This window comes from Peromyscus eremicus, chromosome 2 (genome assembly GCF_949786415.1).
Source record: "Peromyscus eremicus chromosome 2, PerEre_H2_v1, whole genome shotgun sequence".
NCBI classification, from domain to species: domain Eukaryota; kingdom Metazoa; phylum Chordata; class Mammalia; order Rodentia; family Cricetidae; genus Peromyscus; species Peromyscus eremicus.
In genome coordinates this window covers 119,407,241-119,425,416 of record NC_081417.1, presented here as the reverse complement: position 1 = coordinate 119,425,416, position 18,176 = coordinate 119,407,241, and the positions used below count along the sequence as shown (strand labels likewise).

General features: G+C 38.0%; 1 protein-coding gene across 1 annotated transcript in view; it reads left to right on the top strand.

The window, feature by feature from the left end:
- Prkaa2 (protein kinase AMP-activated catalytic subunit alpha 2) overlaps positions 1 to 18,176 on the top strand; it is a 63,198-nt gene that overhangs the window by 40,189 nt on the left and 4,833 nt on the right. Inside the window, exons 3-7 of the mRNA XM_059254606.1 lie at positions 4,614 to 4,707; positions 5,769 to 5,913; positions 7,490 to 7,577; positions 9,682 to 9,906; positions 17,580 to 18,084. Coding sequence (XP_059110589.1) covers positions 4,614 to 4,707; positions 5,769 to 5,913; positions 7,490 to 7,577; positions 9,682 to 9,906; positions 17,580 to 18,084 — 1,057 coding nt within the window. The remainder of the gene's footprint in view (positions 1 to 4,613; positions 4,708 to 5,768; positions 5,914 to 7,489; positions 7,578 to 9,681; positions 9,907 to 17,579; positions 18,085 to 18,176) is intronic.

The following is an 18,176-nucleotide window of genomic DNA, read 5'->3' as shown; positions in this document are numbered from 1 at the left end:
CAATAATGCAGTAATTTAGGATATAGATATAGCTTGATCTCAACAGATTATCAACTGTTCTTACTGCTAATATTGGGTAAGATAAAAACTGAGAATTGACTCATTTGATTTAGCAAAGTGGAGGTTACTGGTTGTTGAATCTTTTTCTTTTTCTTTCTTTTTCTTTTTCTTTTTTTTCAGAGACAGAGTTTCTCAGAGTAGTTTTGGTGCCTATCCTGGAACTTACTCTGTAGACCAGGCTTGCCTTGAACTCACAGAGATCTACCTGGCTCTGCCTCCCAGAGTGCTGGGATTAAAGGTGTGTGCAACTGCCTCCCGGCTGTTAAATCTTTTATTAGAATGTTAAGGGCAAAAATCTGATAAGAAGAAAGATATGTGATGAAGAGAAACAATAGCTGTAGACAAGAGAAGGAAAAGAGGAGCGGTAACTAAACGGGAATGTACAGTCTAAAGGGGGTGTTTTTAAAGATGGCTAATGTTATAGATGTTTGTGTACTAAAATACAGAATGATTAAATCAAGAAGGAACTATAGATGCGGGAGAAAGAGAGACTAATTGTAGGAGCTAAGTTCCTTAGCAGGTATGGGGACAGAATTCAGTACATAATTGGAGGAGTTAATCTTAGAAAATCTATGACCATGGAGATGTTGACTGTGTGTAGTGGGAGGAAAGATAATTAGAAACAAGGAGGTCTAGGAACCTAGAGGCTATCTGTTAGACAGATATCATAAATAGGTGGCATCTATACCCCAAGTATAAACAATAGCAGTGAGGAAAAAGATGGTTTGGAATAAGAGAGTTAGCAAGGAGATCATTGTGTGGTATTGTGTTACAATAGTGTATGCTACAGGTTTTTGTTTGGTTTCCTTTGCTTGTTTGTTTTGAGGCAGGGTCTTACTATGTATCCTAAGATGGCCTTGAACTTGTTAGGTAGCGATCTTGAACTTATGATTCTGAGGAAGACTGGACTGAAAATTTCCTTTGCACCACAGTTTATTGCTAGATTATTCAAATATTCAATACTTAAGATTTAACTAAAGGGGCTGGAGAGTTGGCTCAGTGGTTAAGAGTACTGGCTGCTCTTCCAGAGGTCCTGGGTTCAATTCTCAGCAAACACATGTTGGCTCACAACCGTCTGTAACTGTAGTGCTGTGGACTCTGATGCCCTCTTCTGGTGTGCAGATATACATGCAGACAAAATATCCACATACATAAAAAAGATATAACTTAATATTCAATTAATGAATTGATGAATCTACCCTCTAAGTAGCAATGGCTACTTGTATTTCAGAAAGAGAGTCATTGTTTCTTTGGCAGGAGGTTCACAGTATGAGGTAGTCTTTAAGATAAACAAATGAGATGGAAATCTGATCAGTTCTCTAACTCTTTTTTTTGTTTGTTTGTTTTGTTTTTTCAAGACAGGGTTTCTCTGTGTATTTTTGGTGCCTGTCCTTGATCTTTCTCTGTAAACCAGGCTGGCCTGGAACTCAGAGATCCACCTGGCTCTGCCTCCTGAGTGCTAGAATTAAAGGCATGTGCCACCACTGCCCGGCTTAGTTCTCCAACTCTTAAGAGTCAGGAGGGGTGGGCAAAATTAAAGGTATCCTCTTGAGGGCAAACCAACTGATTTCCTTTGGAAAAAGCAAACAAACTATGAGCAATCTATAAATTAAAACAGATCAACCAATTGAAATGTATGGATAGTATTTGGATCTAATTCTTAAAAAAAGGAAAAGAAAGAAAGATTGTAATTAGGAAGCCTTATGATTGGATATTTGATGGTACTCCTGGTTTTCTAAATGTGTCTTATGGTGATTTTGCATTTTGTGCATATGCATGCATATACACATGTATAATTACATTAAAAAGTCCATTAGACCAAAAAAAAAAAAAATCTTGGCCGGGCGGTGGTGGCGCACGCCTTTAATCCCAGCACTCGGGAGGCAGAGCCAGGCGGATCTCTGTGAGTTCGAGGCCAGCCTGGACTACCAAGTGAGTTCCAGGAAAGGCGCAAAGCTATGCAGAGAAACCCTGTCTCAAAAAACCAAAAAAAAAAAAAAAAGAGTCCATTAGAGAATATTTAATGTGTTTATAGAGAAAAATGAAAGCAAATTTATTGTGATTTGGTGGTCAATAAGATATGCTTTATAAAGTTAGTAATCAAGACATATTTATTCTATTTTCTAGACTATTATGGAAATAATTGATTTTTTATGTCCATGCATAAATAAGAGCAACACTACCAACACAATAAAAATTTCCAAAAAATGTAAGCATTTCTTGGAGAAGAAATGTATATGTTTTGCAAGTACTAGATATTGTATAATTCACAAGCTTTCTAGTTGTGTTAGCATCACAAATTATCTTTAGAAAACTGGCAGCTGAAACTGAGCATTCACATGTACTGTAACTTGGCAATTCAACTCATCAGTGTTTATCAAGAGAAAAATCTTAGTATGAAAATGTTCAAGTAGCACATAGTAGCAGAACTGTAGAAATAAGCTCAGTACTTTTCTGTGGTAGAGAGGATGAATAAATAGGCTTTGGCAAGAGAAGGATAAATAAATAAATAAATATAGTGGACTATTATATAGCAGTCAAATCATATAGTTGTAACACACAGCAATATCAACTGGTTCTCAAAGAAGTTCTCCAATATTACATAATATATACCATTTAAAATCTAAACCGTTAAGATAGATGGATGAATATGAATCACTGTTAAATAGAAGCATATAATCATGTATGTCTATATTTTGACATATCAAAACTAAAAAGAAAGCAAGAGAAGGCTACACAGTGGCTTTCTTGGGGGAGGGCAAGGGGAGGCAGCGGGGGAGGTCAGCTCTCTGGTTACATGGGAGGGATTGGCAAGGCCCTGCCATACTGTCTGGGTGATGGTTTTTGTATTACTTACTGGAATATTATTAAAAACAGCAATCGACTAAAGAAAAGACCACCCATAGACTAAAGAAAATGAGTGTCAGCAGTCCAGGATAATGTTTACTACATTTTAATACAACTGAGTTAAAATTAAAGAAAAATCTTACTCTGTTTTACTTGTCAATATAAATAATATTTTAAAATCTTAATAGATATGACTACCAAACAGGGGATGTGCAGATGTGTATTAATGTTGATTTTTGGGTCACTTCAGAAAGATTTTTTTCCTTGAGTCATATGTTACTTTGTGTGTTTATTGCTTAAAAGTGCATGTAATCTTACTAGCTGGACATTGCTTAGGGATTGTCTGGATAATTGCTTTTTTTCCCTTAAATAAAAATGTTTCTGAAAAATTTCCTAAAGCACATTATTTTTCATTTCTGTTACATTAAAAGAATGCTGTTATGTGTGAATGATGAGTCATCATTATATTTCTTGTAATATTTCCACATAATTTTTAGAAGTTACCTTTTAATAATCCAGGAATTTGCCTTTCCTACCAACTCCCTAATGTGAAGCTGTTCCTAGGACTCTTCTTTTTCCAAAAATTGTTTCTCTTTGTTAATTGAAATTTTGCCTTCTCCCTTTTTTTTACTTTTAGATTACTTTGGTATTGATCCAAGCATTTTTTTAAAAATTGTAATTTATACATTAATTTAAATAGTTTGTTGTACTTTGCTAGATGCAAATTCATTAATCAAATTATCATCATTATGAAACATGTAATTACAAACTGAGAGGTGTATGTTGTAAAGCCAAGGTAAATATGTCTGTGCAAGCAAATTGCCTCTTTTACACTTGGAAGGTGGCCTTTGGTGTGTAATAGCGTATGCTGTGGAGTTAGAGGCTTCACGATTTAATTCAACCCAGAAGTACGAAGTCTTGTGGTATATTCCAAAGGATCAGCAGCTAAGATTATTTGAGTCTCATCATTTCATTCATGCTTCATCCAAAATGGATAAGCACAAATGTTATTGGTAACAATAACACAGATCAGAAAAATGAGTTGATAGCAGAAGATGTTTCCACCTACTCTATTCAGTTTGTTTGATTACTTGGATGCCTGTCAAAATAGCCTTCATCAAACTATTTCTTTTAGAGTTCCTAAATAAAATGATCTTTCCACAGTTCATGTGAAATAGTCTCAACTTTATTTCTGTTAGTCATTTGCTTTACATGAAATGGAATACCCTCTGTTTGTGTCTTTGAAGACTAAAGATTACCATTAGAAGTACTTTTCCAGGCCAGATATGGTGGTATACACCTGTTATTCCAGAATGTGGGAGCCAAGGTGGGAAGATTATGAGTTTGAGTAACCCTGGATTCTATATGATGAGTATCTATCTCAAGGAGAAAAAAACCTAAGAAAAATATTTCTACAGACAATTTTTCATGTGTTTAATTTACACATGATGCATTTTAGTATAGTTTATGATGATCTCAAAGATAACAGAAATCTGAAGGGAAGTCTGAGACTCAGGAAGTAGGGTACATTTGTAATGTTCTTCCCTGCTATGGTGCTGGGATTAGCTTGCTGACATTGTAAATCTGTTGCCATCCTAGAGTATTATACACTATTGGAATATGAAATTGTAGCAAGAATAGTGGATGAAGTTGATCAGTATGGAAGCACCACTTTGTATTAACTTCCTTTTTTATTTGTGAAACAGTTACCAGGTGATCAGCACTCCAACAGACTTTTTTATGGTCATGGAATATGTGTCTGGAGGTGAATTATTTGACTACATCTGTAAACACGGGCGGGTGAGTGACATACCATCTAGTATGTAGCAGGAATCTTAAAAGTTCTTATTAATAAAATCAAACCTGAGCCAGGTATTGGGGTGAACACTGGAAGATCAGAGAGACAGAACAAGCCACGGCTAACCTCACCTGGCCAACTTCTCAGCTGATCCTGTTTCCTCAGATTGGAAGCCTCTGTGTCCTCATATCCGAATGGCTCTCAGCTGAACTGCTGCTAGAAAGCCTGAAAGCTTAACCAGCCAAATGCTTCTAGTTTCTGGTCCTCATGCCTTATATTATACCTTTCTGCCTTCTACCATCACTCCCTGGGATTAAAGGCTTGCTTTCTGGGATTAAAGGCGTGAGTCACCATGCTTGGCTGTATCCTTGAACAGATGGATTTCTGCCTCTGGAATGCTAGGATTAAAGGTGTGTGCTACCACTGCCTATCCTAAGCATCTAGTGGCTTTTCTGTTCTCTGACCCCAGATAAGTTTATTAGGGTACACAATATCTTGAGGAACACAATACCACCACAAGTATTCAACCCCCACCCCCACGCTAAGAGAGTGGAAAACATTGGAAGTAGCTAACCACAAAGATATTTTCAGTGCTTCCAGTTATTTCTGTAATAATGTCAACTACACATGCAGGACATTCTTTCTTGAGAATCATGCTTTTTGAGACAGATTTGGAAACTATATCCTACTTGATCGCCAAAAGATTCTTATGCTTTTCACAGTCTGTTCTGTATAAAATCATGTTGAAGCTTCAATTATTTTCTTTTCTTGGCATTTTCATATAAGTTCTATTTTAGTTGGTTTTATTGATTCCCCAAAACATTGTGCATATTCAATATTAGTTGAAAATTAAACATCATTACCATTTAGCAAAGCAAAGCCTATCGAATAATATTTTGAGCTTTGATAAAGTTTTGGCTGGTTTGCTTTGTCTGACTTGTTGAATTTCTAATTAGTCAGTTCTAAATTAGACTGCTTAGTTTTATGTAGGCTGGTTATGAAACTAAAATGCATAATAGATGCCCTAGATAGTCTTGATGCGGTTTATTTTTCTGCATTCTAGGTTGAAGAGGTGGAAGCTCGGCGGCTCTTCCAGCAGATTCTGTCTGCTGTGGATTACTGTCACAGGCATATGGTTGTCCATCGGGACCTGAAACCAGAGAATGTGCTGCTGGATGCTCAGATGAACGCTAAGATAGCTGACTTTGGTATGCTACCCCACGGTTGCTCAGTTGTGTGGTACCTTAAAAATGGACCGGTAACTACTAGAGAGCTAAGAACTTCCATTCACCACACAAATCCTATAACATGAAAAGGGATTAATTACAGTCTTCAAACTGGCTTATTCTGTTTATTTAAATCCACACAAAAAAGGCCGAAGTTTCTAGAACATGTTAGAAGGCCACGTCAAGACAGATCCATTCAATATTCCTTTCCTCCTAAGGGAATGATACTTGTTTTGTTTTTTGGGGTTTTGTTTCTTGTTTTTTTCTTGGGGTGGAGGCTAGGGTGAGAAAGGAGTCCTAAACTCCTTTGAAGATTTTGTTGATGCAGTGGATGCTTTCCCTGATTTACGTAAACAAGGGTGTGAAAAGTTGTATTTGTGCTTAAAACTTGGTGCTCCTTCTGAACTGATCATGGAAAGGCCTATAAGTCTTAGGGCAATATCTTATCACTTATGAGAGAACGGACCTGGTCCTGGGTAAAAGACAAGGTGGTAAAATGTACGTTTTTAGACTCTGTACACTAAACCGACCCAGAACGGCTTCCACAGTGGATGTTTGAGGAGAAGATTATGAGGTGAGCCTTAGAGAGGCATGGGAGGTGCAAAGTCAGTGTTGCATGTTGCAGGTTTTTGTGGTTTGCTTGGTACCTGTCTTTAAACTGGCTTTACTGTTTCCGTCTGAACTCTTCTAGTGAGTGGTTCAGCGAAGAGTTTGGTTCAGTGGATTATTTCTACTATGTTGACTTGGAGCTCTCTAGATTATAAATCTTTCCCAGGAAGTTGGAGCAGGCGGCCCTCCTGACTGCTTGAGCTGAGCCCCGCCTGAACCGCAGGGAGACCCTGTTTCCAGGGAAACAGCCTGCTCATCAGCTGGAGCTGCTCTGCTAATTACAGTTAAAACCAAAAAAAATTCGCTCTGTAGCCCTGGCTGTCCTGGAACTCCCTCTGTAGACCAGGCTGGCCTTGAACTCAGAGATCCACCTGCCTCTGCCTCCTGAGTGCTGGGATTAAAGCTGTAATGACCAATTACAACCTTTTAAGAAAGACTTTAAAAAGCACTGTTTTTTGTTTATTTGTTTTAATTAGCAGTCTTTTTATTTCTTCGTGTACAGAAGTAGATATTTGGTGCTTATATTTGTGAAAAAGTAATATAATTTCAGTGAACCTTTTTTTGTGAAGAGTCAAAATTTTCATGGAGTGAGCTTCATTCCACTTACACATGTGCTGCTCTGTTGCTTTCTGTATGACAGCGTGGGTCCCTAAAATAACCACATTCTAATCTAACAGTGCTTCCTGTTACTGGAGAGCTGAGTGTGTGTGTGTGTGTGTGTGTGTGTGTGTGTGTGTGTGTGGCGGGGTGGGCGGGGCAGGACCCAGGAAGTGAACCCAGGTTGTCAACTTTGCTCAAGCATCTTGGCCCACTGAGCTCTCTTGCCACCCACCATTATTCTTTAAAATAAAGAATATGATTTCTGAAGCATGAAACAACTAAGAGTTTTCATCATTGTTTTACCTGTATCTTCAGTATCCAGCATCTGATAAATTGCTTTTATTTTTAGGACTGTCTAATATGATGTCAGATGGTGAATTTCTACGAACTAGCTGTGGATCGCCAAACTATGCAGCACCTGAGGTCATCTCAGGAAGGTAAGAGTTTAGTAGTGATAACTGAGCATTTTGTGACCTTGCATCCATTCTAATAACATTGAATTTCCTTTGGAAGAAGATTTTTAACATAGTAGAAACAAATTGTTCATTTTTTTTTATTATAGGCAGAACAGTACATTTTTTTAAAGCTCCATGTAGGCATTGTAATGTGTTCATGCATTTTGTTCATTGACCATGACTGAGACAGATCTGATGCAGCGTCTATATTCTATTGTAGAAAATGTCAAGTATCAGTAAGGATTTACTAAAGTTTAAGCCAGTGTTTTTATTTAACAGACATAGTTATTTAATAGTAGTATTTTCACACATTTCGCAGAGTCTTCAGGCAGTTGTTTTTATTCTTCCAAAGGCAAAATATAAATTTGGGTGACAATATGATTTCAAGCAATTAAACTAGACGAGTGACTTTGAAGTCCCTCATGTAATTAGCTCATTGGTACATTATAAAATATTTACAGGGGCTGCAGAGATGAAGTCAAGTCATTCCACGGTGGCTAGTGTCTGGTTTTAAAAGTTGACAGGATGCTTGAGAGAAAGTATTGAGAAGGTGCTTGCAAGTAGCAGATTGTGAGAGTCTTAGTTCACTTGAACTGCACCAGAGCACTGTACAGCATGCCTTATAAACAATGGTAGTCTGTCCCATGGCTCGGGAGCTCCACAAAGATTTGATGTGTGTACAGCCTATTCCTCACAGCCCACTGTTTCTAACTTTAAGCATGTGTGCTCAAAGGGAAATGGGATCTCTCTGGGGTAGTCTTTTATAAGGGTACAGATCTTCTCCATGAGAGTTCCACCTCAGATCTCCTTAGAATCTTCACTTCCTCATACCATCAGTTCGAGGTTAGAATTCAGCTGATAAGTTTTAGAGAACACAAGTATTTTGTAAGATGCTTGGGTGATACAGCTAATGATGTAAATTAGGGACAGCACTCCATTGAAGCAGATTGTGTTCTTTCCACTGGAAATATAGAAATTTGTTACCTCAGACCAAAGTTTGATTTTGGTAGTGTGCTACTGGGGAATGGTAGGATAGTAGAAGGGTAAGACAGAAATAGTGAGAGGTGTGTGGTGCAGACAAAGGTTATCTAGAGCCAAACTGTCTTAGTCCATTGAGTTAGCAATTGATTCTGAAAGAAAGCAGTAGGGACTCTGTTATATGGGGGCTGGGCAGATAGATAGCTCAGTGCTTAAGAGCACCTGCTGCTCTTCAGAGGACCTATGCTTGATTTCGAGTACTCAGATTAGGGCTCCCAGCTGCCTGTAACTCCCATTCCACAGAGGGCATTCCCATGCCCTCCTCTGGACTAAGTATCAGACACACAAGTACTACATAGACACACATGCAGTCAACACACTCAGACACATAAAAATAAAATTTAAAAATAAATAAATCTTTTAGGAAAGATAATGTTGAACACTGTCAATATGGTACCAGTTAAGTATTTCAATGTCTCAAATTTTGCTTAAATGTGGGCTAGGAACAAAAATTTTGTTATATATGCATTATATATATATATATAATATCAGAAATATATATATTTATCATATATATTTTATATCAGCAATAGTTCTGAGGGGGAAAACACTGTATGTATTATTGTATTTTTTTCTAGTTTGTGGTTATTTACTTTGATGTTTCCTTAAAGAAATAAAAGAGAAAGTGTAAATTTTGTTTGTTAGCTGGTTTGTTTTTGAGAACGAGTCTTACCCTGGATAGCTTGGGACTCTCTTGACCAGGCTGGCCTCTAACTCAAGGAGATCTGCCTGCCTCTGCCTCTCAGATTCTGAGATTAAAGGCATGTGCCATCATGCCTGGCCTGAAAGTATAATAAATTTTAATTAGCACTTATAATTAATTTTTAACAAATAAAAATAACAGTCTTTTGGCAAGTTTGTGTTGCTAATTAGGCTGATTATTTTCTATGAAGAGTAATTTTTGAGGTTTGGGAATTGCTATGTATTCACTGATGACCTTAAATAGCAATATATACCAAGTTGGTTTTGCTTTATCATGGATGGAAGCAGGATACTAACAATGAGGGGAAATGGTACCTACACTCAGGCTTGTGTTCTCCTTTCTCAGGCTGTATGCAGGTCCCGAGGTTGATATCTGGAGCTGTGGTGTTATCCTGTATGCCCTTCTCTGTGGCACCCTCCCCTTCGATGATGAGCATGTGCCTACACTCTTTAAGAAGATCCGAGGGGGTGTGTTTTATATCCCGGAATATCTCAACCGTTCTGTTGCCACTCTGCTGATGCACATGCTGCAGGTGGACCCCTTGAAGCGAGCAACTATCAAAGACATCCGGTGATTATAGTTTTTGTTATCTTGTACATTTTCTTGTTGTAGTAATAGTAATAGTGAATATTTGCTTCTCCTATGCTTTGTGACACTTTATTTTATGAGAATTTTTAGGCAAAGTGTGTGGTAAGTTCTTGTAATCCCAGCACCTACCCAGGAGGATGAGGCAGGAGGATCTCAAGTTCAAGGCCAGCATAGGCTACAATGTGAGACCCTGTTTCAAAGAAAAAGAATTTTTAATATTTGAACTTATTATGTAGACCTGATTGTCACTTATCCTTCAAATATTTTCCATTGCTTTTATGCTTATTAGCATAAGTAGTAAAGCATCTAAGGCCCTGTATAAGAAGGATACAGTCTCCTAGAGTCTCATTTCTTGCCTTCCCCACCACATCCTTCACATTAGACTTAGGTCCTGAGCCCTTTATTGTATTTCTCTGTATCCTGATTCTTTTCTGCATCTTCTGATCTGCTATCATTCTAGTCTTCTTTCATGTTCTGCTCACATGGCACTAGCTTTGTGAAATCATTTCTAGTTCCCTCGCACTGTATAGGAGCTTCTGATTGTTCAGCACATGCCTTGTTACTGCGTTCTCATACTGTATCTGTTCTTTCTCAGCATATTTCCTCTCCTGCATTATAACTATCAGGGCACAAATTGTCTTAAGAACTTGTCTATTCACCTGCTACTTTACTACTGTTACTGAAAGTGGAAGTTTAGAAGGAACTGAAGATATTTCAATGTGAAAATTGGAGAACTTTGTGTTTTAGATATGGTTGAATATGGTTTTTTTGAATCCTTACCATCACTGTAAAACTGACTTACATTTTTTATTTATAGTGTCTAATACAATGAAAATGCTATATAAATACAGTATTGAGGAAATACGCATGAAACATGTTTGTACATGTTCAATTCAATTTCTAATCCCCAGCCTCTAACCACACTGTCCTTTAGAAGCATGCATTTCCACCTCCCCTTCCCTTTTTCCCCTGTACCCTTCTGCTCCCCGTGTCCCTCCTGTACCCTTCTGCTCCCCGTGTCCCCCCTGTACCCTTCTGCTCCCCGTATCCCCCTATACCCTTCTGCTCCTTGTGTCCCCCCCGTACCCTTCTGCTCCCCGTATCCCCCCGTACCCTTCTGCTCCCTTTTTCTCCTGTACCCTTCTGCTCCCCGTGTCCCCCCTGTACCCTTCTGCTCCCTGTATCCCCCCGTACCCTTCTGCTCCCCATGTCCCCCCGTACCCTTCTGCTCCCTGTGTCCCCCGTACCCTGCTGCTCCCCGACTCCCCCATGCCCCTTTTCTGTTTCCCATGTTTGGTTCCCATTCCTACCTTTCTCCATTGAAGCCTCATATTTCCTATCCGATGGCCCCTTTCTAGTTCCCAGCCTCTAACCACACTGTCCTTTAGAAGCTAGAATCCTAGTAGGAGACAACATGGAGATTTGTCTCTCCAAGCTTCACTTAATGGTTACTTAGCATAGTTAAGAAAATAAGTTTTGTTAAGTTTTTGATCCAGTAGCCACTAGTAGATTTACTGTGGAGAATCCTTTGATTGTTGAGGAATTAAGTAGCATACTGGCAGGAATGATGTAATGCCTTCTACATGTTATGTATGTTTTTAGAGGAATGATGTAATGTTTCTACATGTTATGTGTGTTTTTAGAGGAATGATGTAATGCCTTCTACATGTTATGTATGTTTTTAGAGGAATGATGTAATGCCTTCTACATGTTATGTATGTTTTTAGAGGAATGATGTAATGCTTCTACATGTTATTTATTTTTTTTACAGGGATGATGTAATGCTTCTATATGTTATATATGTTTTTAGAGGGCTTTTGTTTTCATATAAGGTTCCAAAGATTGTTTAGAGGCACATTCTTTTGACATCTTTCAGAGCCTCTTCCTTTCCCCTAAAGCTGGAATAAGTGTTTTGACATATATACCCTGTGGAATATTCCAAGGGTGGATGAGGTTGTGGTTTATGCTGGCTGCTGTGGTCTCTTGTAAGCAATGACTGGATTCTTTTCACATTTAGGTGTCACTTTCCTCCTTGCTGTGACTAAAAACCTGGCAAGAAGCACCTTAGGGAGGAAGGGTTTAATTTGGTTCAGCGCTTGGAGAGATGTTGTCCATTGATGTCATCCATTGTGGGGAGGCACGGCTGCAGGAGCCTGAGGTGGTTGGTCACATTGTGTTTCCAGTCAGGAAGCAGAGTAGACAGAAATGTCTGGGCTGTGAGGCCTACCCCCAGTCCTTTGTCATGTGAAGCTCCGCCTTCTGACGGATTCCACAACCTTCATAAGCAGCAGCACTAGCTGGGAGCCACATGTCCTACCTTAGTCACTTGTGGGGGGCATTCCATGCTCAAACCACAGCCTTGTTCCCTTTCCCTGGCCTGTTCCAGCGTTCCTGGCCTCATGCATAAGAATGTAGAGCTGTAAAATTGCTGCCACATTTAGTTACGGAAATGAACCAACAGGGGAGAAAACCTGTGTTCACAATTCTTTGGAATAAATAGTTCTTCTGATTGAGTTTTTCCCAGAAGAAAAATTAGACATACTAATATACTTGTACTTGCTTATATAAGCACTGGTAAATTTAGAATAGTAACAGAATTAATTCTGTTATTTCAAAATAATTGTTAATATATTTATAGACTTTAGGAGAAAAACATAAATAAATCTACTAAAATGAGTTAATTGACCCATAGGAAGTGCTATAAAATAGTGATATTCTGGGCTGGTTAGATGGGTTAACCATTACAGGCTAAGGCTTACAACCAAAGGACAAAATAATGGCAGCATTTCTTATACTTAAACTAATAACTTGGATTTATAGTTCTCACTATTTTATGTTCAATATTTCAATATGAGAATTCTTAATTTGATAAAGTATACTTCAACAGGCATAAAAATTAAATTTTTTGACAGTTGGTAAACATCAAGCATTATGCTGTATATTTAACCCATTTTGTTGTACTGAGTTTTTCATAGGTAGGTGTTATAATTCTCATTTTACTACAATAAAATTGAAACTTAGGTTATTTCATGGTTTATTTATCTATTTGTTTCTATCTAAGTTACTTTAAATTAGGGACTGCATTTTCATACTGTGTATGGCATATATTTAATGGTGAATTATCCTGTTTGTCAAGGGCAGGAGATACAGCTTAGTTGGTGTACTGCTTGCACTGCATTCACAGAGTCCTGGGTTTGGTCCCTCACACTGTATAAACTTGGTGTAGGGGTGCACATCTGTAATCCAGCACTGGGAGGTGAGGCAGAAGGATTAGAAGTTCAGGGTCATCTTTGGCTACCTAGCAAGTTTGAGGTCTGCCTGGGCTACTTATAAGTGGAAAATTGGAATTCAGAACTTTCCTGAATTAAAAACAAATGCTATCTTTACTATCCTAGATTGTTACATGATTTATGTGACATTTATTTCTCCTTAATTCTCTCATAGTACTTTATATATCTCATATACTATGACAATTAGTGGCTTACTGTTATGGAAATTGAGCATAGTTATCTGACATGCTTGAGACCAGAAATGTTTCAAATTTCAATGTTTTTCAGATTTTGGAATATTTGCATGGATTTTTCCAGTTAAGCATCCTTATCCAAAACCCAGAAATACTTAACAATTCAGAAGTTTTAGAGCATGATGCCTAAAAGATTTGAGATTTGGGTGCATTAAGATTTTGGATTTTCTGGTTAAAGATGCTCAACTTGTCTACAAAATATTCTCTTAAGCAATCTCCTAAGGATCTCAGGAAAAAAATCTCTCTACTTATTTGCTTACTTAATTGTTTTTGCTTTTCTTCCAATATGTGTTTAACATCTGCTCTGTGTGAGGTCTTAAGCTGAGTGCTAGAAATACAGTGGTGAACAGGAAAGATGTGTGCTCTTGGTGTTCTGAAATTTGTGTTCTTTCAGCTTCTCTAAACCTACTACAACATTAGTAGTAGTAATAAAATTACTCTTGTTGAAAACAGTGGATCTGAAGCTTAACTGTCAATGTGAATATTGGTTTCTCTGGTTAATAATAATAATTACTTAACATATTTGTTCTTTAATTACTCTCTATTTATAGTGAAATCATTGAGAAGGTAATCACAAATGGAGCCATGTGAAATTGCTATTTTTGTAGGTCTAAAAACAATTGCATATTAGAAACTTCAAATATTCAACTTAATTTTGCATGTGTATATTTGTGTATGCAGATGTACATTCTCATGTATGGCCATGTGTGTGGAACCTTTCATGTTGTTACTCAGGTGGCATCCACTTTTTTTTTTCCTTTGAGAAAAGGTCTCTCTGGCTTGGAACTCATCAAGTAGGATAGGACTGCCAGCCAGCAAGCCCAAAGGGCCTGTCTTCAGCTCTGGGAATCAATTTAAACTTGGCTAAGTGTGCTGAAGTATATGTGACTTCTAGCAATTGGGAGGCTGGGAGGCAGGGTGATTGTAAGCTTGAGGCTAGCATAAGCAATGTAATAAGACCCTATCTGTAAAACACTGTTCTTATTTCTTTGAGAATTTAATACTTTTTATGTATTTTATTCTATTTATTCCTCTTCCACATCTCTCAGATACAACCCTTATTCCATACCCACTTAACTTTATGCCCTCATTCTTTTTTTTTTTTTTTTTTTTTTAAAGCTTTGGAGTCCAGTTACTGCTGTCTTGGTTGTGTGATCATCCAGTGGGGCCTTTTAGATCTACCAGAGCTCGTAGTCCATAAAGAAAACTCTTTCCCAGGAGCTATCAGATACCAATAGCTTCTTAGACAGGGGTGGGACTTCGTGCCCACCTCTCTTCTCCATGCTGGGCTTTTGTCTGGTTTGAGCTTGCAAAAGCACACAAGACTGTCGTGTGTGTGTGTGTGTGTGTGTGTGTGTGTGTGTGTGTGTTTGTGTGTTGTAATTGAAGCTCTTAAAAATAGTATCTGGCACATGAACTACTAATACCTTTTTATAAGTGAATATATAAAAACTTAGGTGGCACTTTAAAAATTTTAGTTTCTGTCCCCTGTGTCTGGCAGCCAGTAATCTACTTTCTCTTTGCTGAACATTTTATAGCATGTGACTTTTGATCTCTAGGGTCTTTAATTTAGCATAATGCTTTCAAGATACTTGCATGTGTAGTATTTATCAGTACTCCATTGTTTTTATTTATTTACCTTTCCCCCCTCTCCTTTTTTTTAAATGATTTATTTATTTTAATTTTGTGTGCTTTGGTATTTTGCCTGCATGTATGTCTGTGTGAGGGTGTGTGATCCCCTGCAATTGGAATTACAGTTGTGAGCTGTCATGTGTGTGCTAAGAATTGAACCTGGGTCCTCTGAGAGAGCAGCTAGTGTTTAACTGCTGAGCCATTTCTCCAACCCTTTCTGTAGTTTTTTTAAAGACAGGATTTCTCTGTGTAGTTTTGCGTCTTTCCTGGAACTCACTTTGTAGACCAGGCTGGCCTCGAACTCAGAGAGATCCGCCTGCCTCTGCCTCCCAAGTGCTGGGATTAAAGGCTTGCACCACCACCGCCTGGCCAGATTTTTTTTTAAATGCCATGATGTAGTAGGCCCCCAGCCTTTGAAAGTGGTTCTGTGTTTGGTGGAGGGTGTATCTCTAGTTTCTGAACAGGCAGTGATAACTCTGCCTTTGCTTTCATGTCCTTCTTGTGCAGAGCCTTCCAGCCACCCGTTGATAACAAATTAGGATCTTGTCAGTTGTTTTCCTGGGTACACATCTGGCCTTTGTGAGTTTCAGGAATATGGGGAAACTTCTCAGACTCTTTTGCACTCTTATTTCCTAACCTAGCTTAAAGGTTATTTTGAAAGTTTTTGCTACAACTCTCCACAATACCTGATTTCTTTTACCACTCCATCCCATGTCTCACTAGGCTTTTATGGTATTGGACCACAGCAGTTCTTGTAACATGACAAAACCCTTTGTTGTCTCAAGATTTTACAGAGATTGTTTCTTTTGCTGCAATACACGTTTTCTACACATTGTTTAGCTGGCTGCTGATCATTCTGGTGTGTGCCTAAATGTTAACTTGAGTGGCCTCCCTCCCCGCTTTCCCATTCTGAATCATAGGCTCTCATTTGCTGTTTTCCATGCCCAGATTTTATCAGAACAGTTGTGTATTTGGAACCACTTATTTTTAAATATCTGTTTGTATCTATCTAGTGTATCATCTCTGCGACTGTTTGATAGTAGTCATAACATCAGACACAAAGGTCCAGAAGTGAGAGAAAAGGAGATTAGGAGAGCAGTGTGCAAAAATTTTAGTCTTAGTATCTCCTTATACTCTTGTTATTGAGGACCTCAAATAATTTTTTAATGAATTGACATACCAGTAGTTAACATATAACAATTAAAATTAGAATGGAATTTACTTAAAAAATCTGTTCATTTAAGTGTCTTAAACAAACCAACCTAAGGATTTGACCTAGAGCCTTGCACTTCCTAGGCAAACACTCTGTTTATATCTCTGTTATAAAAAAAGCTGAGTTATGTCTCTGTTCCCCTCCCCTATCTCCTTTTACATTTTACTTGAGATAAGGTCTCACTAAATTACCCAAGGTGACTTATACTTTCTTTTGTAGCTGAAGCAAGCCTTGAACTTTAGATTCTCCTGAATCAGCCTTCTTAATAGCTAGGATAATAAGTGAACACCATGAAGCCTAATAATAGTAATGTCTCTATTATGAAGACTTGTGAAAACATTGTAAAAAGCATCATCTTACACTTTTGTAAATGTCCTCAGTGTCTAGTTTAATCAAATTCTCAATCTACTTCATTTAATCTTGCAATTCTATTTCTTTATTTATTTTGCTTTTTGAGACAGGATTTGTCTGTGTAACAGCCCTGGCTGTCCTGAAACTTACTCTGTAGACCAGGCTGGTCTCAAACTCAGAGATCCACCTGCCTCTGCCTCCCAAGTGCTGGGATTAGGGTGTGTGCCACCACCACCCAGCTAATCTTGCAATATTTTATGTTAGTTGAAGTTCCTGAGGAAAATATGAACTCAGGTAAGTGGTTGAAAAATAAAGGAGTATTTAGTAGCCACTCAGATAATAGTGATATACTTTGATAACTAAAACAAAGGTTAACATACTAGCTAACAGTTTACTATATCAAATGAGAAAATCAATTAACATTCGTATTTTACCACACTATAGTGATATAATATGTTTTAAATTTTAAGTGACTCTCTTATGCATGTATAATTTTGTCACATCATTGGGAAATCTTGCATTATTGAAGTATACAGATTTCCCACATTTCATTTACACTATCAAAAATCATATTCATTATTATCAATACTAACTTCACCATCAATCCCCAGGAGGCAGGTACAAATTACCATATACCATCTGGAATTTTGCTTGGGAACTTAGATTTTGTCATTGGCCACAAATATTGCTAGTTGTTTTCCTTGAAGTGACAGCCCCCCTTTGTTCATTTTCAAGGAAATATCCCAAGTCTGAATATCTGTATTTATTTAAGGATAGAGATGAATTAACTGGCACCAGGGTCACATAGCCAATAGCAACAGAGCTGGAACTAGAGACCAGTAGTTTGGAGTCTTTATGTTACATTGCACCATGTCTAAATTATGTGGGACTTACTAAAGCATGTTCTTACAATAGTGTGTTTGGTGTCTTTCCTAGAGAACATGAATGGTTTAAACAGGATCTGCCCAGTTACCTATTTCCTGAAGACCCTTCCTATGATGCTAACGTCATTGATGATGAGGCTGTGAAAGAAGTATGTGAAAAATTTGAGTGTACAGAATCAGAAGTAATGAACAGTTTATATAGTGGTGATCCTCAAGACCAGCTTGCAGTGGCTTATCATCTTATCATTGACAATCGGAGAATAATGAACCAAGCCAGTGAGTTCTACCTCGCCTCTAGTCCTCCAACTGGTTCTTTTATGGATGATAGTGCCATGCATATTCCCCCAGGCCTGAAACCACATCCTGAAAGGATGCCACCTCTTATAGCAGACAGCCCCAAAGCACGGTGCCCATTGGATGCACTGAACACAACTAAGCCCAAATCTTTAGCTGTGAAAAAAGCCAAGTGGCATCTTGGAATCCGAAGCCAGAGCAAACCATATGACATTATGGCTGAAGTGTACCGAGCTATGAAGCAGCTGGATTTTGAATGGAAGGTAGGAAATTACAATGTACTTAGGCTGTTTGTAGAGAAAATTTTTCTTATATAAGTTTTCTAAGCAGTTGAGTATTGAGGTCCACATAAAGT